Genomic DNA, 23,731 nt, shown 5'->3' with positions numbered 1-23,731 from the left:
GTTGACCTCACGTCCACGCGGGCACATCCCTCCTCTCGCCATTATCAACAAGTTTCCTCCTCTCCTTCCGCCTCTCCAACTCCCTCATCCTCAAGCTCCCCGGAACCACACACGATGGCTCGCGGTACGAAACGAAAACGCCGGGACGATGGAAGTCGTCCTCGTAGCTCAGCTCCACCGAATCGCCCGCAAAGTCCCATAGAGTCTATCGACCTGACTGAGGTTGAGGGCTCCTCCGCTCTTGCCAAAGCACTTGCAAAGCAGCGCGAAGATGCCGTCAAGGCCCAATCAAAGGAGGAAGCAGACAAAGCTCAGTCCATGTTGACTGCATACCAATGCCCAGTATGTATGGATACGCTAGAGGATGCTACCAGCACATCATGTGGTACGTATCATCGCTGCTGTACTCTTATTGCCCACCGACTCTGCTCTAACATGACGACTATCTAATTGCAGGTCACCTCTTCTGTCATAAGTGTATCGTCGAATACCTTCAATCAATCGACGTTCAACGTGCTGAGCAAGGGAAGCAGACCAAGGGAACATGTCCGGTGTGTCGAAAGACTATCACTCGGAACGAGTCGAGTGGACCTCGCAGGAGCCTCATCCCATTGAAGCTCAAGGTGGTCACCAAGAAGAGGAGACTGGTCACTCCTAATAAAGCATGACTCTCTTCGATACTCTTCTTCGAGCATGTAAAGGTGGAGCATGGGCTAGCATGGCGTTCTGGATCATTTTGGTGTTTTGTTTTTCCCGGCACTTTACGAATATGATGATATATGCCTTTTGGGAGTGGGCGATGAATCCCGGTATACTCATTGCACAATCTCCTTTTTTTTCTCATTAAGATTATCGAATGATTCAATGTACTATGTCTGCTTAATTTTCTGAATTCCTTTGTCCACTTCCCTCCACTTATTTATCGCGCCGGCCGGGGTCCAGGGTATTTCTCCTGCCCAACCCACTCCCAAGGCCTCCACGCACCATTGCATCGCCTTTTTTGCCCAACACCACCTCAAGCGCTTGTATTAGGGCATTCGGGTCGTATCTCATACCCACGCACACCTCCTTGCCTCCCTCCATAGCAGTGATTTTGCGCCCATATAAGCGCAAGGTTTCAATGCCCATCTCTGTCAGCCTTTCCCTGTCCACTTGAGGCGTTCCAGGCCCATCTAGATGTAAGATATGGGTCACATAGGCAGTGTATGGAATAGGCGTGTGTGGCCGGATGGTGTCCGGTGATGACGGCGACTCTTCATGGTGGTGAGAAGGTCTATGTGGATGTCGTCCACGGCTTTCCTCACAAGCACGCGCAATAGCTTCGACGAAATCGGACGCTAGGAACGGCGCAGATGGAGGTCCAGTCTCGCGGTCTAAAGAACCGTTCAGAATGAGGATCTTATGGCGAGCTGGACTGGTCATGATATTTTTGCCAACCCCACGAAGAATGATGGCCGGTATGATAGAGGTGTATAAGGAGCCAATGCTGTAGATGATAGCTTGGGCATCGCTCAATGCTTCCAGAACTCGCGGATTTGCGGGTGGTCGAATTTCTTGTCCGTATGGATTGATATACCAAATCCGGCTGATCCGGCAGGGTAAGTCTTCGTTCTGTGTTTTGCTGAAAGAAATATTCTTGTTCCGCAAGGTAGCGAGAGATCCCGGGAGATGATCCTCTTCATATGACACCGCATCAGAGGCTTCAGAGCCGGTATCTTCTAGGTCATCTCCGTCCGCAAGGAGTAGGCTAGGTCGTCTGGGCTTGTTGCCACGGTCGCGCTGGAGGGCCGTAGTCTCGCTCGGATGGGAGATGCTATTTTGGCCAACAATAACAGTTCCATCGGCTAGAGTGGCGGATATGTGGTGTGAGAAGTTGGAGTTTATCGCCGGGATGACACGCACTATGTCCGACTGCACGCCACATATGCTTCCTAGAAGGTAGATGGCACTCTCAAAACTTCCGCTAAAGAGTCGCGCACCCGTAAGGAACAAATTTCCGACACTAGCAGAGGTGAAGTCAAAAGTAGAAGACGGCGGTCGGGCTCGCTTAAGAATCTCCAAATTCAGCATGTTGAAGAATGAGCGGATCAACTCTTTCTTAGCGGGGGTGATAGACTTCCATAGGCTGGACGTGCCATCTACGATGGTGAGCCATTCATGCGCTGCTGCCCCTGCTTCAGCAGGCAAGCGATGATTGAAGAGAGTCTTGATCGCTGTCCGCTCAGAATTGGCAGGCGAGTCTGGAATCAACCGAACAAGACGACCTGTGATAACGGAGTTAGCCAAATATACTCTTCGGGACAGTTCTCGTTAGGTGTCGCGTGTCAAGGAGCCTACTTCGAACATCACCGATTCCAGGGCCCCCAAAGATTCGGATCAGCTCCGACGAGGAGCCACCATTATCACTAATTGGAATGATGTAACTGAGCAAGCAGTTCTTGCTGTCTCGTACAGCGTCGAAGACATCGACCAGGTTGTTCGCGGCGCTACCTCCGGAAATGACGACAATCCCTCGATTGGGCGTGTCAGCCATGGCGGATATCGCCGGTATTGATAGGCCGCGTTAGGTTAAGGACTCGAGTTGTGCGACGCAGTAAAGTGGAAATGAGGCAGTTGAATGTCAAAGACTGAAAATTCTCAACCGATATTACTAGGGACTGGTATATCTCGGCGCGATAACACCTGAACACCTAAGCCCGGAAAACGCCACGACACCCACTGGAGCTTGGCCGTCTCGGCAGCAGGCACCCAAGATAGACGGTTGGCTAGGAATAGCCACCACGTAAAGGATAATTTTATTTCATGCGACAAATATAGATGACAAATTCAAGACATCGATGAGGCGCAGCAGTTCTATTGGCCTTCTGGCCCGGCCGGAAGTCCAACCGCAGGATATTGCCAAGTCTCTGAGTCTTGAAACTCAAATATCCCAGTCCAAGATCAAATTGAGCTTTAACTTCGATTTTGGGTGTACATCTATGTTTCGTTGGCATGCGATGTTTAGATCTTGAAGTAGCTAGATCCGAAGAGTTTCCATTCTTGCTCGAAATCCCCGTAGTCCACTCCCTAGTATGGGGGCAGAATCCTACAGAAACCCCGGATAAGGAGAATTTTTACTTCTACACGGCTGCGAGGGAGTATATAGGCTTTGAGAATTTGAGAAGCTGCGTTATTGACGCGGGCACTCCTGGTGCTCGTCTTCTTTCTCAACATGCATGGCACCGATGCAATATTTACACGCTAGAAACCAAACCGCCTAATTCGCTTCAAGCATAAGATGCCCACCCTAATAGCAAGTTAGCGAATGGCACAGCCAGTCCTATATATGTCACAATCACTTACCACAATAAAGGACAGCCAAGTTCTTCTCATCGGTCGCTTGCTGGATCAATTCGTTGACGGTGGCGGTGACGCTCAGGGTTTTGCTCAACTTTTTTGCAACCACGGTCAAAGCTCTGTCGGCCTCACTGGGTTCGTTGGTCGCAGGCTTATCCTCTGCACCAGGCAGAAGAGGAGGACCATTTCCAGCATCCTGGTTATCTTGCATCTTCTTCATTCGAAGGGGAGACACGGTCCAGCTGTACAATGGATCATATCGAAGCACGTCCAGAATGGTCATGATGCTGTACGACTCTTGCCGGAGCGCTTCCAAGGTGAACTCGCAACAGCGCCGGAAGACACCCTCCGTCTTGGTAATGCCAAACCCATCAACCAGGTCCCGGGTCAATCGGAAAGGAACCACCTCAGGGACAGGAAGAATGCGTCCTTGCTCAAAGGCCACACCCAGGTCAATATGCACCACCTCTCCTGTCTTTTCATCCAAAAGGATATTATGACCATGTCGATCACCGAGTCCGAGGACATGACCCAGAATGGAGATCGCAGCAGTACTCCGGGTATATGCCAATCGTTTGCTAAACCAGTCGTCCGGATTACTGAACTTCTCCATGAAGAAGTATTTCATCACCGGATGGAAATGTTCCGTGACCTGGCGGTACGTTCTGACTCTTTGTTCGAATGATCTGGTCTGCATATCGGCAATATGCTTTCTGCACGCGCTGGGCTTCATGTCCTTGGGGAAATATCGCTGATGTGCGGGCATCAGATAGTCGTGCAGGGGGATGGTATTTGGCACGAATTCAATGATTCCAGCATTCAGCGTTAACGGAAGAACCTTGTAGGTCCGAATTCCCAGATTCCGTTGGCGTGTAGGCTGATGATCTTTAAGAAGACTGCTCACTTGCTCGAACACCTGTTCCATGATTGCGTCCTGACGGAGGTCGTCATTTCCTCCTTTGTACTAGGGGCTTGTTAGCGTAGTCGGTGTTACGAAGGGAGCCAAAGAACTAACCAATTGCTTGTATCGAACCCCGTTGGTGGCAACGGCAGTCACAATCTTCGGAGCACTGACACCAGATGCAAGCGTGAATTCAGAGCTGAATCTGGCGATCGAAGGAACGTCGCTATAGTCGAGATCTGCGCGGAGCTCGATTTTCATTGTGGGTGGAGGCAGCTTATACGTCTCCGCATCCTTCCCCAGGCGATCTCCGGTGGACAGTTTCTTCAGAGGAATCTTCGCACCGGTCTTGAATTTGCTGTCTGGCTTGTCAATCGCGAAACGAACATACGTAATGTTCATGTTGTGAACTGCAATCCAGGTCGGACCGATGTCCTTGTCGTTCTTCAAGCGGTCGACGAGCTTGTTCGCCGCTCGGAAGCGAGAATGCGAGGATTGATCTTTTCCACCTTTTGACTTGCTGCTGGCGAAGATCTGGTACATTCCATGGAATGGATGTTCTGCGCAGATTCGGAAGACCAGTTCAGTGAGAAGAGATTGGAAGTCATCAGAAACATCAAGAAGGCGCGATGAAAGCTGATTCATGAGAGATGCAAATTTGCGACTGGGTACGTCGTTGACATATCGGGATACTGCCGTATTCGCAGTTTTGCTATCTGATTTGTCGAGCCAAAGTGCACAGAAGCGAAGAGCATCGTTGTTGTAAATTTCACTTTCCCGCAGTGCAAGCAGGTAATTTTCGAGACATTGTTGTAAGAAAGCCTCTCGACTTCGCAAGAGACGCTGGTATTCACGGTCGTCGAGATCGAACCATTGTTTTGCTTTGGCACGGAAGATCTTCAGAGATTCCCTTTCTCGGCCTTCGGCGTTCTTCATCATGTCTTCTAGGCCGAGGAGTTCTTTCTCTTTGCGATCACGTAGTTGCTTAACTCGTTTGAAGTCTTCCATTCCGTCAACGTTAAGGAGTTGCTGGTCACAGAAACTCGCGAAGCCGTGGTAGACTCGTCCGGCGGACTCTCCTCCTGAGGCACCTTTCAATTCCTTGACAGCCGGATATAGATAGTCCTGGAGGATTGAGTCTGGTTTTTCTAGCCGCGCCTCGGCGACGTGATGTCCCTAGTGTAGATGCGTTAGGCGTGAAAGATGGCACTCTTCTCGAAATGGCTTACCAAGGTCACAAGCAATTCAGCGCGACTGAGTGGGATAGCTTGTTTATGCAAATCAGTTTGACCCTTCAGCTGTTGCAACATCCGGATCGATGCAGTCATTTCTCCCTGGTCCCAAAGAACGTTCGCAAGGTCAAATCTCGCTGCCCCCTCAATGTTCATTCCCAACTCAGCACAAGGTTCGGCGAGCTTAGACAAGCTAATCGCGGATTTCAAAGAAGCCTGAGAAACGCCATGACTCCTTGTGATATCCAATGATTGGCGGAACACCTTTGCCTCGAGAAGGCGCGAGTCTCCTGGACTTAGGGTTGACTTGGACGTCAAGAAGGCATTCTTTCTGATGGAAGAAAACAATGCCTCGTGCCAGCTCAAAATCTCTCCGACCTCAGCATAGCTACTTCGGTTAGAAAATCTTTGGGGTTCAAAGGAGTAATAGTCAAACTCACCTCTCGGTCTTCAACCAACTGCTTCTGGCCATAATCTTCTCCCATTCGTCCTTCATATCCTGGGCTGACGACGCTTGTAAAACATCACTCATCTCAGTCATGATTCCAAGTGCACGCATCGTATTTCTTAACTCAATCGTCGATTGACCGGTCTCGCTAAGAGTCTTCAATGTTGCCAAAAGACAGTTGTCTAGGGAAAGAGCGACTTCAGACAACGATGCTGATGTGTTCAAACTTTGGAATGCGCGGAACACTGTCGCTGAGGGTGAAACATCCAGTGGTGAGACTGGAATATCCCACTGTTGGAGACTTGTCGCTGCTTGTAGCATGCTGTCGAAAGACGCAGGCACGCCATTAGCACTTCCAGAGGCAGACAACATTGTATTGGCTATTCCTTGAAGGTTTGTCGCGTTCAAGGCCCTCAAAACTCCAAAGGGATTTGCATTGTCGGACATCTGGACTTCGCTGTCGTACTGCGCACTCTGAAAGAGAAGGTTTTTCAAGCCTGAACTCTCGTACTCTAACCTCTCCATCACGGTAGTCAAAGATGAACTTTGTTGAATACCGTAGAAAAGATCTGGATCGTCGATATTTTTAAAGATGTCATGCAGAAGCCCCGCTGGCGGTTCGTATTTTGCCACGGAGGATCTGCGAGATCCCGAAATCACCCTGGATGCCTCGATTTCAAGGAAAAGAAGAGCTGTCTTTTGCAGCCCACACTGATGGGCAGCTGAAGATGCCTGGCCATAGTCAATGTCGAGCCAATTGTCGCGATCAACAATTGTTGACTCCTGAGGAATAGGCCGGTTTCGAAGATACAAGATGCAGCTGATAACAAGTCGAGCATGTGGCATGGTGTCTACAGTGACTTCACCGAGGATCTCTTTAAAAAGACCGGAGATCGACTGTCGAAGTCGACGTTCTGTATCATGTTCAGATAGTAGCACCTCATGAATGATGTATGGCAGGGCCTGCACTGCCAATCCTGGAATCATGTGTAAAACCGCACGCAACGGCCCAATGACGGGATCATGCGAGGCAGCAATGGACAAGGATAGAGAAGCATGGCGAGCCCACTCGGTAATATGCGCAAGCTCAGCACCTCTGTGAAGGGCAAGGTCGCAAATATCGAGCTTCGCTGCAGGAAGCGACAATTTCGGGCAGGAATATGGGTTCCAGAGGAGGGCGGGCATAAGTGATTCGGGAATGATATCGACATAGTCCTGCAAATCATCGGCATCGGTGATGTGGCTGATAATAACCTGGAGTGTCCTCTCAATTAAGCCAGTCTTGGTATGATCTTGGACCTGGAGCTTGCTGCAGAGCAATTGAAGAACAGTAGTCTTGGAATGATGAGCAAGATTCGAGTGGTCACTCAACTCCGGCGTTTGAAACAAAGCGTTCTCCTGCTCGCGCACCAATCTTTCATTGATTTTGCCCGTGGCAGCAAAGGAACGCCCGATCATTCGAGCGGCCCACAGCTGGTACTCTGGACCGTCGTTGAACTCATGAAGCGTTTCCCAAAGTGAAAAGATGTGGGATCCAGATTCCAAATCATTGCCCAAGCTGCTGTCATTGTCTCTCCCATCTTCTTTGAATTCGGGGCAAAGTAACGAGAGTACCAGATCTGCGGATGGCTTACTCAAAAGAGACTGCGCGGAGTCGCGATCTTTGAGTATGGCAAATACCAGATCATTTTCAATATGGGTGCTTTCCGAGTTCGCAAGGGAAGGCAAATTTCGTGCCAAGTCCAGCAATCCTGCAAAAGACTCCTTGGTTTCCCTGCTCCATTCTGAACCTTGACAATCGTCCATGAACGCACAAAGCCACTCGCGGAATGTTTGCGCGATCGAAAGCACAGCTTGGAACTGACTTTGTTGCGTGGTACTTTCTGGAAATGACAAGAAGAGCTTGCGGAGGGTCACCAAGGTTGAGACGCAAATGCCGGCTGTGAATTCGGGGTTCGTCAGCAGGTAAGCTTTCCCTGCCTCAAGCAGATACCAAAAGATTCCTAGGGCATCTTCAGAACAGTGGACATCAACAATCAAAGGACGAAGGGCACTGAGAATCATCTCCAGTGGGTAATTTTCTAGCATGATTGGACCTGCAAGACAGACAAGGACCCTGATCTTGCGGATAACAGAGCATGTATGCAGAGATCCAAGTGCAGGGTGAATAGACTCCAGAAGAGACCGGCAGACAAATGTAGCAAGTACTGGTGACCAGATTGTTTCAAGCTCAAAGCCCGCACGTTTGCACAAAAACTCGAGTTCGTCTAGCAAGTACCGAGCGCGGAAAGATGGTTGTTGATTTGCAGGCAGAGAGCTCTGCGAAGCGCATTTCGCGCTAATTCTGGTCTGGATATCGAGTGCATGGTGAAAGCTTGGACGCTTTGAATATGCTCTTTCTATTTGATCATGTCGATCAAGAGTTTTGAAGAAAGTTGCGATAATCTGTGGGAAATTGTCCTCAATTCGGGCCATGAATCTCTCCTGTCCAAGCAGTTTCCTTAAACGGATCTCAACACCTTTAGGTTGACTTCCCTGCTCGGGAGGGGTGCTTATATCTCGCGCGATACTGTATGCCTCTGCTTTATGAAATGACGCCTCAAGAAGTTCGACATAGGGTATATCAAGGAAACTTGCAAGTTCCTGGCTTTCTGATTCCTTGGCACGCATCATCATTTGTCCAACAACCTCATCTTTCACGTCAAGGATCATATCTTTGAGGGTGCCATATCCGAAGATGCGGTACGGCATAGACATGACACTCTGCGTTTCGGTCCAAGTGTAGAGTATTTGGGAAGCGAAGAGACGAAACAACTCTGTTCCATCTCGCAAACCAAGAGAAGTCGATGTAGTTCCCATGCATGTTTGAGCAAATCCGAGAGAATCGGGGACTTGAGCTGGGGTCTCAAACATATGGTAAATGCTCCTTCGCAACAGAGTATGCCACCGAGACGCCAGTCTTGACAGGACAAGGAGACGAAGAGCAATTCCTTCGATCCAATCTGGATCCCTTGGCAGGCTCTCTAGAACGTCATCAAAGATCGCATCGTGGTCTTTGAGAAGGAATCTTTCAAACAACGATGGTAGAAAATCAGCAACACTAAATTTGACCTGAATATCACCCTCTTGTAGAATCATGAAAAGGGTGGTTCGTGGAGACGGGAGAGATTGCTGATTGCCATATGAGGGACATAACTCCTGGACAGCCCGCACGAGCTCAGAAAGAGCGATATACACGTGAGTAGACGCCCTCTTCTTGGCAAGCAGAGCGTCCATGAACCAGCTGTACAAGTCCATCGCTGAATCGTTCAAGTCGTCAGCCTGTGAATCTGTCCATGACGCGGCAAAGGCGGTCATCATACGAATGCAGACGTTGTGTGAAGCCTCACAACGCTCCATCTCATACGACTGTAGGCATTTCTCTCCGAGATCTTCTAGAACTTGGATCATGTCATCCCGCTGTAGTTGGGAACATCTCCGATAAACTGCTGGCAAAATACCTTGGGTGGATAGGAGATCAGACTCGTCCAGGCCCGTCAGATATTCCACAATGACTGACCGGCAGTCTTCGAGAGTGGTATTCTCCCTCTGCGTTCTCAAAATAATTGATAGTCGAATGGTCTCGCAGCGTTGAAATGTAGCTGCATCAGAGAAGAGACAAGTCGCCGCTCGGTTCGAAGCAAGAATTGCCTGGTTGGCAAAGACCTCGTCCCCTTTGTAGGGCAATTGATCATCCAAGTCCATGATATCTCTCTCGCCCGGTGATTCCGCTTTAAGGTTTTGACGAATCTTTTCAAGGGTTTCCGCCAATGGACAGAGGAGTGGGTAAAGAGCATTGCAGATGCCGGACATCTCCAGTTCAGACTCTGACGCAAGGATTGGTGATATTATCTCAAGGCATGGTTGAATGGCAGTCGACCCGTGTGTTGACAAAAATTCGCAAATGGAATTCCAGAGGGTATTGCAATTCTGTTGAAGACCTTGCACTCGAGATCTCGACTGCGGGGGAAGGCATGCCCCAAACAGAGAACAAACAATGCAGAAAGAAGTCAAAATTTGCAAGATGTCCGCGGTAACGTGAAGCGATCTGTCTCCGCTTATCGTCTTCCATGATTGAAGGAAAGATTCGGACTTTGCTCGCAAGATATCAATTATCACCGAGTCATCTGCATCCTGGCGAGCCGAGGGTTTCAAAGACCATGAGTCTCCATAATTCCAAGGATTCGAACGAAGGATTCGGCAGCCTGTTCCGAAAATATACTCCAGAAGCTCCTTGTTTTCATGGAAGTAGAACCACATCCGAGTAATGACGCCCGATGATCCACGATATCGGAAATCCGGAATCTCGAAAGATCGATTGGTGCATGCCATGAAGAGGTCGAGCAAATTAAGCGGGCGAGCAAACGCAGCGATCTGCGCAGTTTGAAGCCGATCTGTGACATTACCTGCACCAGGATATCAGCAAATCAAATGGCTGAGATGAAGAACATTTAGCTGACGTACCAATAGCCCATACCTCTCTTAGCCAACTGCAAATTTGCTGCGATGCATTTTGCGCTGTCCCCGGGCTCAGCTGTAACCTTTTCCGGGCTATTAATGACCACATCTTCAAAGCCGAGTCGGAAATGGCGGAGGGGCCATTCAAATTTGCAGACGAGAGCATTGATCGTATGTTCTCTGACACGATGGAATATTCCAACAAATCCGCTTCAAGTATTGTGCTCAAGAGTTTGCAGGCCGCTCTAGACGTTACCGAGGAGGAGAAGGCGCGAGTTGCGAGATCTACAGCTTGGGGCCAGTATCCTTTCAGCTGGTGATGTTGGCCACTGGGGCCATTGGCAATACTATCCGAGCGTTCGATTAGTATCAGCAGCTGGATGGGCAATATACCAACTCACCTTGTCAATGCTATCATGGTCCAAGTCGCGATTGTACTGTTATCATCGAGGATGCTTGGAATAGCTCGCTGAATAAAAGAATCTTTTGTATCAATGTCAATCTCGGCTTCAAGAAAAGGGATCAACTGCAACGCGCAGATTTTTGGCGAGCCTATCCCCGATATTGCGTCGCGAAACACATCATCCATTCCCGATGTAAGACGTTGTTTCTTGCTTAATTGCTCCCCAGAAACGGCATGGTCGGGCTTCTGAGCGGCAGCTTTTTCTGTCAGCTTCAGCAAGTTTGCAAGGGCCCATAGCACAGTCCAGCTGTGTTCAGATCGAGCATTCCCTAGGCGAGGCCCATAGACAGGTCCACCACCGTGCCCCCCTTTCTGGTAGAAGACCGTCTCGTCCGGCTGGAGCAACTCCCTATCAGACCGCTTCACATATTCCAACTGGAGACAGTTTGCCAGTCCCTCAATCGAGCGAACTAGCAATTCGGATGGATTCTTATGAGCCAGATCCGCGAAAATGACCAGACACAACATGATCGTCGTGAGAAGCTCATCCTTGAGGCTCTGGAGCTTAGTGGTCCACAGGCGTCGAATTATTGGGATCAGATCCGTCAGGGACGACCGAGCCAGCTCAGACTGATCGAACAAAACTCTGGAAATGACTGTATTGATACTACTGAATGCCAGTTGATGTGTATTTCCGGCCATCAAAGCTGGTGACCTGACAAACTCCACGAGCCCTTGCAGGATACTCTCCGCTGCAGCCTGTATAGGGGCGCCAGGTCTTGACGTCAAAATCTGGATACACGCTAAAACTTCTCCGACGGTGTTTCTATCGCCAACGAATTTCTCTCTATTGCCTGGAGCGGGGGTCATTCTTTGAGGGGTCGGGGGGTATCGCTTGCATCCAGAGAGTCTTCGGGGGCCGACCGGTGTCCACTGCGAATGCTGAGTTGACTCTCATCGCTCTCCTGTACGTGCATTGCATCGAGACAGAAATCAATGAGCCTTTCCCAGTCTGCATCCCCCAGATGCTCGGTATGGGCAGGGTGCTGAAGAAGAGATGTTATGCATTTCATGTAGTCCACGCTGAGTGGCTCCCACAGGCCTTCCCCAGGCACCGGTATGGCCTCTGTGATGTGATCAATGATCGCGCGGACTGTTTTGGCTCGGATGTTGCGCAAAAAGATATCGACTGCTATTCGAAGCACCGAGGCGCATGTTGACAACCGGGTAGCCGATGGGCTTTTAGTATTCGACCGTTGAGCGCGAATGTAGATCGATCGTTCTATCGCAATAAAACGGAAGAGGGCTTCAAAGATCTTGTGGCAGGCTTTGTCGTTAAGTTCCAGTCTTGAGGTGATCCAGGCCGCATGTTAGCTTGTGCATTGGGGGGAAGTAACATTAATTAAAAGGCAGCACTTACAGCTTAGGGCTTTGTTTGTTTTGCTGCAGGATGTGCTTGATATCTAAAAACCCATTAACATAAACCCAACTCGCTATAGTGAGAAAATGAGAGGATCAGACCTGCTAAACCATCAACTCGTTCCTTCTGCTTATCTGAAGAAAGCAGGCTGAGCGCCTTGTCCAAATAGATCTCCCCCATTGCGCTGGGCCAGGCAGCCGCTCGTTTTGAGCTTTCGCGTAGAACGTCGACATCAAGTATCCAGGCTTCCAAAGATAGAATGATTCGCCCCAGGCAACCGTGCCGTGGTCCAGGCGTTCGCGTGTCTGCAATAGCTTCTCGTCCGTTGCGGTGTTGTGGAGCGGCAGTACTGCCAAACTGGATGACCGCCCGGAATTTTGATCGCGTTCCGCCTTTCAGGAAACAACAGAGCTCGAAGCTACCCTTCCCACTTCCTCCACCCCGCGCCGTCATGGCAGAGCTTCACGAGAATCTGGCAGGCCTGCGAGGCTTGTACCAGGATCTCTCAGCCATCTCCGACAGCTCATTTCTGAATGTTGACCGACTCATCTTCGAATTGAGAGAGCATATTGAGGACTTCCAAAAACTCCTAGACAAGCCCGCGAAGAGCAATGCCAGTCGCCAAACAGTACTTTCTGGTAAGTGGTCGCCAATATTTACGCTGTCTTGCTTCGGTTTTTCCCCCGAAATTGTGTCTCTAATATTCGTCGCCACGACTTAGGCAAGATCACGGTTGCCGACGTCGAGTACTCCATCAATGAAGACTTCCAACAAGGCGCACTCCAGCTCGCCGATGCCTTGAACATCGACGAGCTGGAGGCGGCGGTCATGTTTCTCGCCGCACAAGAAGACTCGCAAGTCCTGGACCGATCTCCTCTGATTACTGCGATTATGCGATTCCACGAGCGCCGCCATTTTCTCCTCGAATGTTTACGCCTGATCTGCCGCGAATCTCTCGAATCGGAAGAGCCAGGGAACATTCAGCCTATCATGCAGGAGACTCTAGCGCTCATTCTGAACACCAAGAATCGACAAATGCAGAACGCGTCCCTGTTCGCCAGAAAAGCGTTGGAGTCTATGGGTGACGTCGAAAGGTGGTTGTCACTTCTCGGAGACCAGGTTCAAAAGGCCTCTATCGTTGGGCAGGAGGAGGATCGCGACGTCATGGAAGCTATTGAATATCAACGGCGCAGCCTGCAGCAGCAGCACGAGTCGCTCGGGGCCATCCTACTCTATCTTTTCAAGGGTACCTTCACTAGCGCTGAAGACTTTCGACTCCTTATCACCCATCTGAAGAAGCTAGACCGTCTGGATGGGCTACTTATTCACTACTTTCCGGTTGCAATCGCCTCCTTTGTTCGCCACGGATCTCCTGAGAGTTCCGGTACCCGCGTCGAGGCTCGGTCCTTGCACGATGTGATCACCAAAGCCACCGATGGCCAAACCTGGAACCTCCCCAATTTCCATGCTGCTATCACCGCATTGTGGCTAGCCATCTACAGTGGGTGGTACTTTGACGATGGCCCATCAGATCCTGTCCCCAGTGTCGATCTTGAGAAAGAAGCCGAAGAGCGCACGAAGATGTTCATGGCATCTCTTGACGATGGGGCACTCGACTTGATGTTGGCAATTTGCGCCAGTGTCAACAGCGAAGAATGGGCCGACCCCGCTCGCAGCGAATTAGTGGCATTGCTTTTGAAAGAAAGTCTCATCAGCCTACCCGACTCTAGCTCCTGCAGTGCTTACATGAAAGAACTATTGATGGAAAGTTTCGAGGTGTTCGTGGAGTCATGCATTGCGAACATGCCGGATGCTGTTCGAAAACTCAAATCAGAAGAAGACACTCAACGATTGGATCAAATAACTGCGTTGAGGGATGGTCTGACGTCGAGTACGAACCGCGGTCTGGTGGAGGCTCGAACTCACCTGGAGTCCCTCTTGATGATCATTTCATTTGCTTTTGAACACCGGCAAGATGCTGCGCAGGAATTTTGGGGTGATGTTGAAGGAAACCTCTACGGTTTTCTTCAATGGGCCTCTAAGCGTCAAACGGTGCCTCGAGTCAGCGCTTTTTGCGAGATGCTCTGCTCTATTTCGGAAGGCGAAGAAAACGCTGCTGCTGCACACAGGTTCTTGACAGAGGAGGAAAAATTCCTATCTTCCAAGTTGAAGCGGTCTACAAACATGAACTGGACACAGATGTTCGCCGAACTACACCTCTACGCTACTCGAGTCACGGAAAAATCTACCCCCAGCGGCCAGACCTCGCATACTACTCCGGGCCTCATGCGTGCTCGAAAGCCGGGACCCGTGGACATGAGCGAACCAGAGTCCCCTGTTATGCTCACCTGTTACCTCCGCCTCATGGGTCACTTATGCAAACAGTCTTCAGCCATCCGAGAATGGATGCTTCAAAATCAATCCTTCAAGGTTGCAGAGGAACTTTTGACTTTGTGCAAAGGACCTATCCCAAGTCATCTCAGAGCAACTATTTTCACTACGCTCTCCGCATTGATGACTGACAGAAGTCCCGGTCATGGCAATGAAATGTGGGAGTCGATCAACACATTTTTGGTCAGTGCACCGGCCGGGGAGGCATCAACCCTGATGAAAGCCCCTGTCCATTCCAATCAGAGCCTGTGGTACGAACAGCAAACGTTGCAGAAGATTGGGGAGAGTTTTGATCAAACCAATGCATTTGTGGTTCTCATCAATTCCTTAGTAACCCCCACCTCCGACTTTGGTGAAAAGCCTTTGTCTCTTGCATTCCCAGAGTCGTTAGGAGCAGCATATCGCATGCCTGGAATCGAACCATACGTGGACTTTATCCTGGGTCATGCTCTTTCTCGGAGAATTCAAGATCTCAGTGGCTATCAATCTCGCCTGCTGACCTTCAATTGTTTGGAATTTGTTGTGACAACCTTGCGAACCTTCAATGAGGATCTCGTTACTGTTCTTAGCCAGCCGTCTCTTGCCGAATCTGCTGCAAAGAGTTCCAACCTCGAGGCCTACGTTCGCCTTCATGCGTTTTCCCGTGTGATGGAATGGCTTTTCAACGAAGATGTACTGAAAGCGCTGTTCGCAATCAGCCAACTGGATATATCAGAAGTGGCTGAGGCTTCATCTGATTCAGTTTTGGCCCTGACACTGCTACGCAGCGTCGAGGTAATGAACTTGATTATGGATCTTCAGTCAACTTACTTCAACATCGTCAAGCCAATGGTCAGGTCCAAGTCTGTGGGACATCGCTCTACCGTTGCAAACTCGTCGCTCGCTTCATTTGAAGATAGCGTTCTCAACAATTTGTCCTTGATACCTGCGCTTTGTCTGTATTGTGGCACGGGGCACGAGCAACTTACCGTCACATCTATGGCTCTGCTAGAAAAGCTCACGAGTTCACGCAAACTCAACAAGATGTCCTCGCCTGAGATCACAAAGTGGCAGTCCTCAAACAAGATTGTGGAGGTCCTTGCTAGTGAGGTGGATGTTGACAGTGTAGCGCGCTCACTAGTCTCCATGATGGACCCGGACCTTAGGGAGTTAGAGTGTGGGCCTCAGGCAGCTGGCTATGTTATTCGGGAAAGCCTTCTTGCCCTCTTGAACAGCTGCTTGGGTATGATCACAGATCGCCCCACTGTAGCTCATCTTCTGCTCGGCTTCAGTTGCCTGGGAAATATTCTTGATATACCTTCGGATGGCTTGTTCGCCAATGGGATGTCATTGCTCCATGCCATCATTGGCTTCCTGCAGGCTTACCCTGATGAGTTGGATGGGACCATCACATCATACACGGTGCACCTTAAGCGCATGGCCTTCGAAGTCCTGAAGCATCTATGGTCCTCGAAGCTCGCAACTTACTTCACTCTTACTGAGATGCGTGCGTATGGGTTCTTGATGAACATGTTCGCGGGACAGCCCATCGTCGGACCCAATACTCTCTGGAATGGTCATCCTATTTTCACGGACGAATTCTGGGTCACTGATGCTACTTCGGCTTTGGCAGAATTCCTACTCTACCGAAGCCATCTGTTTGCATATGCTGCCACGGAGATACGCTCTGCAGCAAAGGTCGGATCACCGACCCTCCAGGCCGGGATTCTTTCCACTCTTCTTGGAAGCTCGACCCTGGATAACGGTGAATCTGTCGCCAATGCGTCAGTATTTGATCTCTTTGACTTCGCCGACCTCGATGTCTCGCGCAATTTCCATGTGCCTCAATTGGTGTTCTTGAGCAACATTGCCGTTGACGACTGCGCCAGCCAAGAACGGGACAATTTGATTCTTTACGACATTGCCAAGGTTGAGGAGTTGATCCACATTCGAAAATCGGAGTTACTTGCTGCTGGCCCAGCACGGCCTCACAGTGAAGAACAATTCGAGGCTGAAGCGGAAAGCTTGAAGATTTTTATTCTCGCAACCAATCAGAGCCGGCAAATTGGTTACAATCGGTATCTCGCACTCCGATCATGGGCAGAGCTCGTCACTACCATCACTACTTGCTCCGTCTTAGACGACGCCACCAGGCCGACGTTCATCCTACATGCCATTCAGATGATTCTGCCCAAGCTCGAAGTCTCAATTGAAAGCGAATCCCGAGAAGCCATCGAACTCGCGCGATTGGCAGAGACATTAATTGGCAAGCTTGCATCCGATCTTCCTGAAGCCCCCGCCTCTCGGAGTGGAGACGTCATTGATGAGAAGCTTCATCAGCTCTTCCAAGTGTCCGTCCGTGGTATCATGCTGGCTTCGGGGAATGTATCTTTGAGAGAAGTTCTCTACAGCATCTGCTCCCACTACATCACTCGCATCACGTCCTCTGATGTTACACACGAGAGTCTCCGCCGTCACAGCCAACAAATCGTCAAGACTGCAGGCCCTGGTCTTGTGGAGGCCGTCTGCGACGATGCTTATACCGGGCAGGAGGCTTGTCGTGCTTCGGCTCTACTATTTTTGAACTGCCTGGCAGCTCTGGATAGCCGAACAGATTGCGTTCTTGCTGAGCTGATATCTCAGTCGAACTATCTTAGTCTCTTCCTCGATGCCATCAGGTCACTGCCCGTTGAGCTTCGGAATGCGCAGGCAGCCGGTAAGTTTCGTTCTTGGCCCCGATATCTTCTGCGGGCATCACTCATAACCACGTTTGCAGATACTTCTTCCCTTTTGGCATACTATGAATCTTTGCTAGCACTGCTCCAGCAACTGTCTCAGACCAAGAGCGGAGCCACTTACGTTCTCAAGTCCGGTCTCTTCGACTCCGTTCGCGAGTCGCAACTCTTTGCTGCGGATCCCGACATTGGCATTGGTCAGTTCCTTTATCAAGACGTCTTCTCCTCTTAGCACCGTTATTGACATGATTAGACATTGACAATCCGGATGCTCTCCGGAAGTACTATGACTTGCTTCTATCCGTCATCCGTGTCATCGTTTGTGCCGTTTTCTCCAGGGGGGCCCACAATGAGCAGATCAAGGCACAGACTCTAGCCTTCATCACCGAGAATCGGCCCTGTATGGTCGGTGTCTTCAAGCGATTTGCCAAGATTGGTGGCAGCACCAGTGCCACCCATCACGAAGCTCTCTGCGAACTCGTCAAGTCATTTATGGCCCTCGTGACCGCTACTGATTTCCTCGAGGTTTGTTTCCCCCGCCCTCATTTCAATTGAATATTGTTGCTCATTAGTTCACAGTTCGAGGACCAAGAAATTAAGCAGAGCACTCGGCCCGCTCTGTTTTCATGACCTTGGCTTTAGGGATGTGCATGGATAGGTCCAGGAGAAATGGCGTGTAATTTATCAGCGGAGTGGGAGGTTAAGCGATTTTCGAGACACATTTTCATGAATGCATTACATTTCGTTTCTGGCTCGACGATGAATGAATATATCCGTCTAGCCAGTACGCTGAGCATAATTTTGTCCTTTCATTCTAGACTTGAGTAGTTTTCAGTATGGTTAAGCTGGCGGTCGAGGAGCATACTGTACCTATAACCATACACCCACCTAGTACCCCGTTGATAGGTCTTGATATATTTCTTGCATGTTAACCATGATTGATCACACGTGCCCGCATAATCAAGAGTGACGGGTCACATTTGGGAGACAATTCGAAAAAAAAGAGTCTCGAATCTTTGAGTTGATGTATATAAGAATATTGAACTAGGATCCAAGAGGCTACAAAATGGTCGAATAATAATTTCCAGCAGCATCTATGACGGCGTTGCACAGGCCCCGGAGCTGTTGCTATCTTATCGCCGTGCGGAGGTTGGAACCTTCGCCAGAGAGGAGCAACGTCAATTCCCCTCAACACCCGAAACCCGCACGACTCCGCCCAGACCGCCCTGGCGGAGACATGATCGATCTATCATCGCCATCCTTCCACCGTTAAGAGCATCTCCTCCGTGTCGGACTGAACCGGCTGGATGCAGCAAACCCCGAGCGCCGACCCCGATCAGCGGAGCGGTAAGCGCAAATCGAGCGGCAAGAGGAAGCTTTCCGATCAAGGAGAGCCATCACAATCGCACTCGCAGCGGACCATCTCGGAGCTTCTCTCCTCGAATCCCTCGCGCAGCAACCCCTCGCAGAACCTATCTCCGTCCTCGAAACGGTCCCGCTTCTCCGTTTCACCTTCGCGCCCAGCTTCCGGTCACCCAGTGTCCCCAAACAAGATGTATAACTTCTCTGGTTCCCCACCTAAGAATGGTGCTGCTTTCGTGCGCACATTGACGGGATCAAATTCGAATACACCTTTAGCAAAGACACAGCCATTCGCTGCAAATGCCCGTCAGAACAACTTCAGCCCTCATGCAGGAGCAAAGAAGCTTGTCGTCAAGAACCTCCGCACGGGACCTCGGACGAACCAAGAGCCATACTTCGACAAGACCTGGGCGCAACTGGATGCTGCACTGTCAGTTATTTTTGATGGTCAGAAGCCTGAAATCTCGTTAGAAGAGCTATACAAGGGCGCGGAGAACATCTGTCGTCAAGAGCGGGCGGCCTTACTAGCCAAGAAGGTACAGGAGAGGTGCAAGGATTACGTAGCTGGGAAGCTACGGGACAACTTGGTGACAAGGGCTGGAGGTGGAACCGATGTCGATACATTGCGGGCAGTGATCGAGGCATGGTCGGTCTGGCACTCGAGACTAGTATGTTATTAGTGACTCTGGGAGTCATTGACCTATGGACTAACTTTGTTACAGATCACAGTTCGGTGGATCTTCTACTATCTTGACCAGTCATTCCTCTTACACTCCAAAGATTTCCCTGTCATCCAGGAAATGGGACTTATCCAGTTTCGCGCCTACGTGTTCGCTGATCAGAGCCTGAAGCCTAAAATTTTACGAGGTGCCTGCGATCTCATCGCTGCTGATCGCGGCGCCGAGACTAGCATCATCCCCGATGCAACATTACTCAGAGACGCTATAGAGCTCTTCCATAGCCTCGAGGTTTACAGCAGCGACTTTGAGCCGCTATTCATTGGTGACTCGCGCAGCTTCGTTGATTCATGGGCACAACGGGAATCTACTGGGGATCTCGCTTCATACGTCGAAAACAGCCAGCATCTGATCGAACGTGAAGTCGAACGATGCGGGCTATTCTCATTAAATCGGAGTACCAAGCAGAAGCTGTCCGAGCTGTTGGATGAGATACTGGTCGCCGAGCATGAGGCAGTTCTCCTCAGTGAGAATGATGTGCTCGGCCTGATGCGGTCCGGCAAAAAGGTTGCTTTGAAACAGCTATACAGCCTTCTCACCCGGCGAAACTTGGCAACCAAATTAAAGTCTGCTTTCGGTCATTTCATTGTCGAAGAGGGCTCCAACATTGTCTTTGACGAGAAGAACGAAGCGGATATGGTCATCCATCTACTGCAGTTTAAGAAACAGCTGGACGACACACTAGCTGAGTCGTTCGATCGGAATGAAGACCTGGGCCATACTCTGCGCGAGGCATTCGGCCAATTCATGAACCTTAGCAAGAAGGGGGAATCCACTGCCGGTACCGACAACCCCAAGACCGGAGAGATGATCGCCAAGTACGTGGATCGGTTGTTGAAAGGAGGTTGGAAGATGCCTGCTAGCCAGCAAGAAGGCGCGATGGCGGATGAGGATGCCGAAATCAATCGCCAACTCGACCAAGTCCTGGACCTGTTCCGATTTGTCCAAGGAAAGGCTGTGTTCGAAGCCTTCTACAAGAACGATCTTGCTAGGCGCCTATTGATGGGCCGAAGTGCAAGCGACGATGCCGAGAAGAGTATGCTGGGTCGTCTGAAGAGAGGTATATGCCCGTTCAAACACATCCTTATCCGTGCTTTTCATTTGACTGACTCTCGTTAGAATGTGGATCAAGCTTTACACATAATCTTGAGACTATGTTCAAGGACATGGAAGTGGCACGCGACGAGATGGCAGCATATACTGCTTTCAACCGAGAGCGTGGTCGCAAGGATCGCCCACCGGTTGACCTCAGTGTCAATGTACTCTCCGCCGCCGCATGGCCAACGTACGCTGACGTTCCCGTGCGTATCCCATCGATCATCGCGACCTCGATCAATGATTTCCAAGAATTCTATTGTAACAAACATACCGGTCGCCGGCTCAACTGGAAGCACCAGCTCGCACACTGCCAATTGCGAGCCAAGTTTCCCAAGGGTTCCAAAGAACTAGTGGTTAGCTCGTTCCAGGCAATCGTGCTGCTCCTCTTTAACGACATTGGCGAGGGAGAAACTTTGCCCTACTCGGAAATTCAAGCCGCAACAGGACTCTGTACGTAATTCTCCTCGTTGTAATTGGAGCCTAACTAACAATGCCTTTAGCGGACCCTGAATTGAAGCGAACGTTGCAGTCTCTCGCATGTGCCAAATACCGCGTCTTGTCGAAAACACCAAAGGGCAAGGAGGTGGAGACAACCGACGTCTTCTCCTACAATGCCAGCTTCACCGATGCCAAGATGCGCATCAAGATCAATCAGATTCAGTTGAAGGAGACCAAGGAGGAGAACAAGACTACCCACGAACGAGTCGCAGCCGACCGACACTACGAGACCCAGGCGGCGATTGTGCGCATCATGAAGAGTCGCAAGACCATCAAGCATGCAGAGCTGATTGCGGAGGTAATTGAGGCCACTCGTCACCGTGGTACCCTCCAACCTGCCGAGATCAAGACCAACATTGAGAAGTAAGAATCCATCATTATTTTCTTGTCGAATACTGTCTGTTTCTGCGTCCGGTGAGCATTTGGGCTAACATCTTCCCCCAACACAGATTGATCGAAAAGGACTATATGGAGCGAGCCGAGAACAATCAATACAGATACGTGGCATAGAGCAGGATGCCTCAGGCCGGCGGGGCTAATAGTTTCTCTCTTTTTTTTTTTTTCTCTCCAGTCTTAGCGGTGCGTGGGATTTCCATTTTGGGACCGGAAGGGCGCGTGGATTTGCCGTTTTTTAGTCTTTTTCTTTTCTCCTCCAGTTCTGGGCCTGCGCTTAGGATTGTGCAATTGAACAGTAGTAATACTCATTGCCATTAAGATCGTATATGAATCTGGCGTGATAAATTATTCATTGATTTGAAACGGTTTGAACTCACCACTTATCGTCCTACATAGCCGTCCAATGAGTACTACTCTCTTTCGGTAGAACCCGAGTGGAAGACGGAAGGACGGTCGGAGTAGCTCCGAGTCCCCATATGCCGAGCCGGGACAGTGGACTACTATCAGAGGACTACTCGATAGGAGGTAGAATACTGCATCCGAGCAGACTAAATACGAACTGAGTTGGTAGATGAGTTGGTTGGTAGATTTACTACTACCCCTCCTACTTCAACTACTATACTTCTACTACTCAGCGAAAGCAAAGCGACCAGCGTGACTGGGGGGTTCTAGGGTGGGATCCCCCCCCTTCTTAAGGTCGTTAAACGAAGAAGATTAAGCTGCTAAGTGAGGCAATTACTCTGCTAGACCTACTCAGAACGGGTCCTTGGGCGCGCAGACAGCTTGTATACTCTGTACTTTTGCTCGGCACTCGTGGGGGCTTGGTCAGTGCCGTTCGTAAAGGCTCAGACTTAGACCCTTTCGCAGAGAGCAATAAGAAAACAATGACCAGCTATCCAAGTCTTACGGCTGCTAGTTCAATTAGATCAGATCATTCTTGACCACTGAACTGCCCATAAAGAAGCACGATGTAGTCTTCAAATATCTGCCTTGCAAGATTCCCCTGGCGCATTTGTATCTCAATGCGTTGAGCCCCGCTGGGGCTGCTCGTGACTTCGTGGTGGGGCCAGCACATGATTACTAGCACCATTACTTCTTCGATGGCTATCAGGGTCTCAGCATCTAGGGAGTCTATCGGATTGAGGAAGCAGAGAATATAGTAACACATGAATATAAAGCCAGATCCATCCATTTGGATCAGACAATGCAACTTACCACCGCTCCTTAACCCCATGAACTCTATGGCCATTGCATCACAGCCAATAGATCTACTGTGCTATTCTTATTTTCGCCAGGGGTATATAAGAACCTCTCCCCAGGAGACCCCACCTCGGCGATCTGACAGCGCGGGACTGGCACGATCTGGAGCACGTCTTTTTTTTTGCTGGTCTCATGATGTCCCTTTGCCTCCACTCTGTGCATCTGGGGCCCTTATCCTGGTCCCCGCTTTGGTCTGGACAGATTTGGTAGGTATAGACATATCATGACTGAAAGTTTGGAAGAAGAACGGAATCATTGGTTTGATTATAAGCAGTGACCGAGTACTTGATCATAGAGCTCATACTTCAAGTGGATTATACGTCTACCCACTACGGACTACTGTGCTATTAAGATAGAACCCAGGGATTCAATTCTATTGTTCACGATATTTGTGGTAGAATAGAGTAGTCCCGGCTAACTTTCTGTTTCAGCCGTTAGGGGACCAGCTGTGCAAGGGGGAGGAGCACAGTATGGCCGTTGTCTACTACTCGGGCGAGAATGAACCATTGAATGCGATCTATCAAGTCGTGGAACGGTTGCGCCCGTTCCCTAGCGGTGTATGTTTCGGACGATAAGCTCAGTCAGCCGCTTTCCCCGCTGTCTCGTAGTAGAAGTATGTTAAGTATTACATTGTAGTCAAGTCGTAGCTTTTTCGAGCCGGTCGCGGAATGCGGTGCCTGGCGGGTAGGCGGGATATCCGTAGAGGGTAAGCCGAAGCGCCTACGGTCCAGACCGGAGTACGATGTGGATGGAGATGGGTTCATGTGAGCAGCAGAAAAAAAAGAACAAGGAACATAGAAAGAGAGTCGCAAGCTAGACCTGGTGGCTTAAAGAGAAGGAAATCCCCCCTCTTCGTGGTTGTAGAATTGTTGAACTCCCATTGACCTTGGTGGTGTGTATACTTCCCGTTCTCGTGTATACTTCCTATACTTCCCAAATCGGTACAGTTTCCCTTCTTTGCTCCCCCCTGCCAATAATGTACGATTGAACAAACCCCCACTCAACAATCCTGCGACCCCTCGATATCACCCCACGAAT

The 23,731-nt window shown here is 50.0% G+C and overlaps 5 protein-coding genes across 5 annotated transcripts; 3 read left to right on the top strand and 2 right to left on the bottom strand.

The window, feature by feature from the left end:
• Positions 1-114: 114 nt before the first annotated feature.
• Positions 115-668, top strand: N7496_006825 (uncharacterized protein; the record flags this gene model as incomplete). Its single annotated transcript, XM_056699754.1, has 2 exons — positions 115-385; positions 457-668. The coding sequence occupies 2 exons, from the start codon at positions 115-117 to the stop codon at positions 666-668; spliced, it is 483 nt and encodes a 160-aa protein (XP_056555167.1).
• Positions 669-915: 247 nt separating this feature from the next.
• Positions 916-2,533, bottom strand: N7496_006824 (gluconeogenesis factor YvcK family protein; the record flags this gene model as incomplete). Its single annotated transcript, XM_056699753.1, has 2 exons — positions 916-2,264; positions 2,338-2,533. 2 exons carry the CDS (start codon positions 2,531-2,533, stop codon positions 916-918), a joined length of 1,545 nt encoding a protein of 514 aa, XP_056555166.1.
• A 733-nt stretch (positions 2,534-3,266) lies between these two features.
• On the bottom strand, positions 3,267-12,417 carry atmA (DNA-binding protein kinase TEL1; the record flags this gene model as incomplete). Its single annotated transcript, XM_056699752.1, is given in 10 exon segments — positions 3,267-3,286; positions 3,343-4,300; positions 4,352-5,413; positions 5,467-5,857; positions 5,910-10,362; positions 10,421-10,761; positions 10,816-11,727; positions 11,742-12,164; positions 12,238-12,280; positions 12,339-12,417. 10 exon segments carry the CDS (start codon positions 12,415-12,417, stop codon positions 3,267-3,269), a joined length of 8,682 nt encoding a protein of 2,893 aa, XP_056555165.1.
• A 271-nt stretch (positions 12,418-12,688) lies between these two features.
• Positions 12,689-17,972, top strand: N7496_006822 (nuclear pore complex Nup192/Nup205 family protein; the record flags this gene model as incomplete). Its single annotated transcript, XM_056699751.1, has 5 exons — positions 12,689-12,875; positions 12,959-17,323; positions 17,384-17,539; positions 17,596-17,867; positions 17,922-17,972. The coding sequence occupies 5 exons, from the start codon at positions 12,689-12,691 to the stop codon at positions 17,970-17,972; spliced, it is 5,031 nt and encodes a 1,676-aa protein (XP_056555164.1).
• Positions 17,973-18,649: 677 nt separating this feature from the next.
• Positions 18,650-21,547, top strand: N7496_006821 (cullin family protein; the record flags this gene model as incomplete). Its single annotated transcript, XM_056699750.1, has 5 exons — positions 18,650-19,372; positions 19,427-20,501; positions 20,561-20,989; positions 21,040-21,400; positions 21,487-21,547. The coding sequence occupies 5 exons, from the start codon at positions 18,650-18,652 to the stop codon at positions 21,545-21,547; spliced, it is 2,649 nt and encodes an 882-aa protein (XP_056555163.1).
• Positions 21,548-23,731: the final 2,184 nt, after the last annotated feature.

This window comes from Penicillium cataractarum (genome assembly GCF_028827025.1).
Source record: "Penicillium cataractarum strain IBT 29864 chromosome Unknown utg000005l, whole genome shotgun sequence".
Lineage (NCBI taxonomy): Eukaryota > Fungi > Ascomycota > Eurotiomycetes > Eurotiales > Aspergillaceae > Penicillium > Penicillium cataractarum.
The sequence above is the reverse complement of the archived record's forward strand: the minus strand, read 5'-3'. Positions and strand labels throughout refer to the sequence as shown.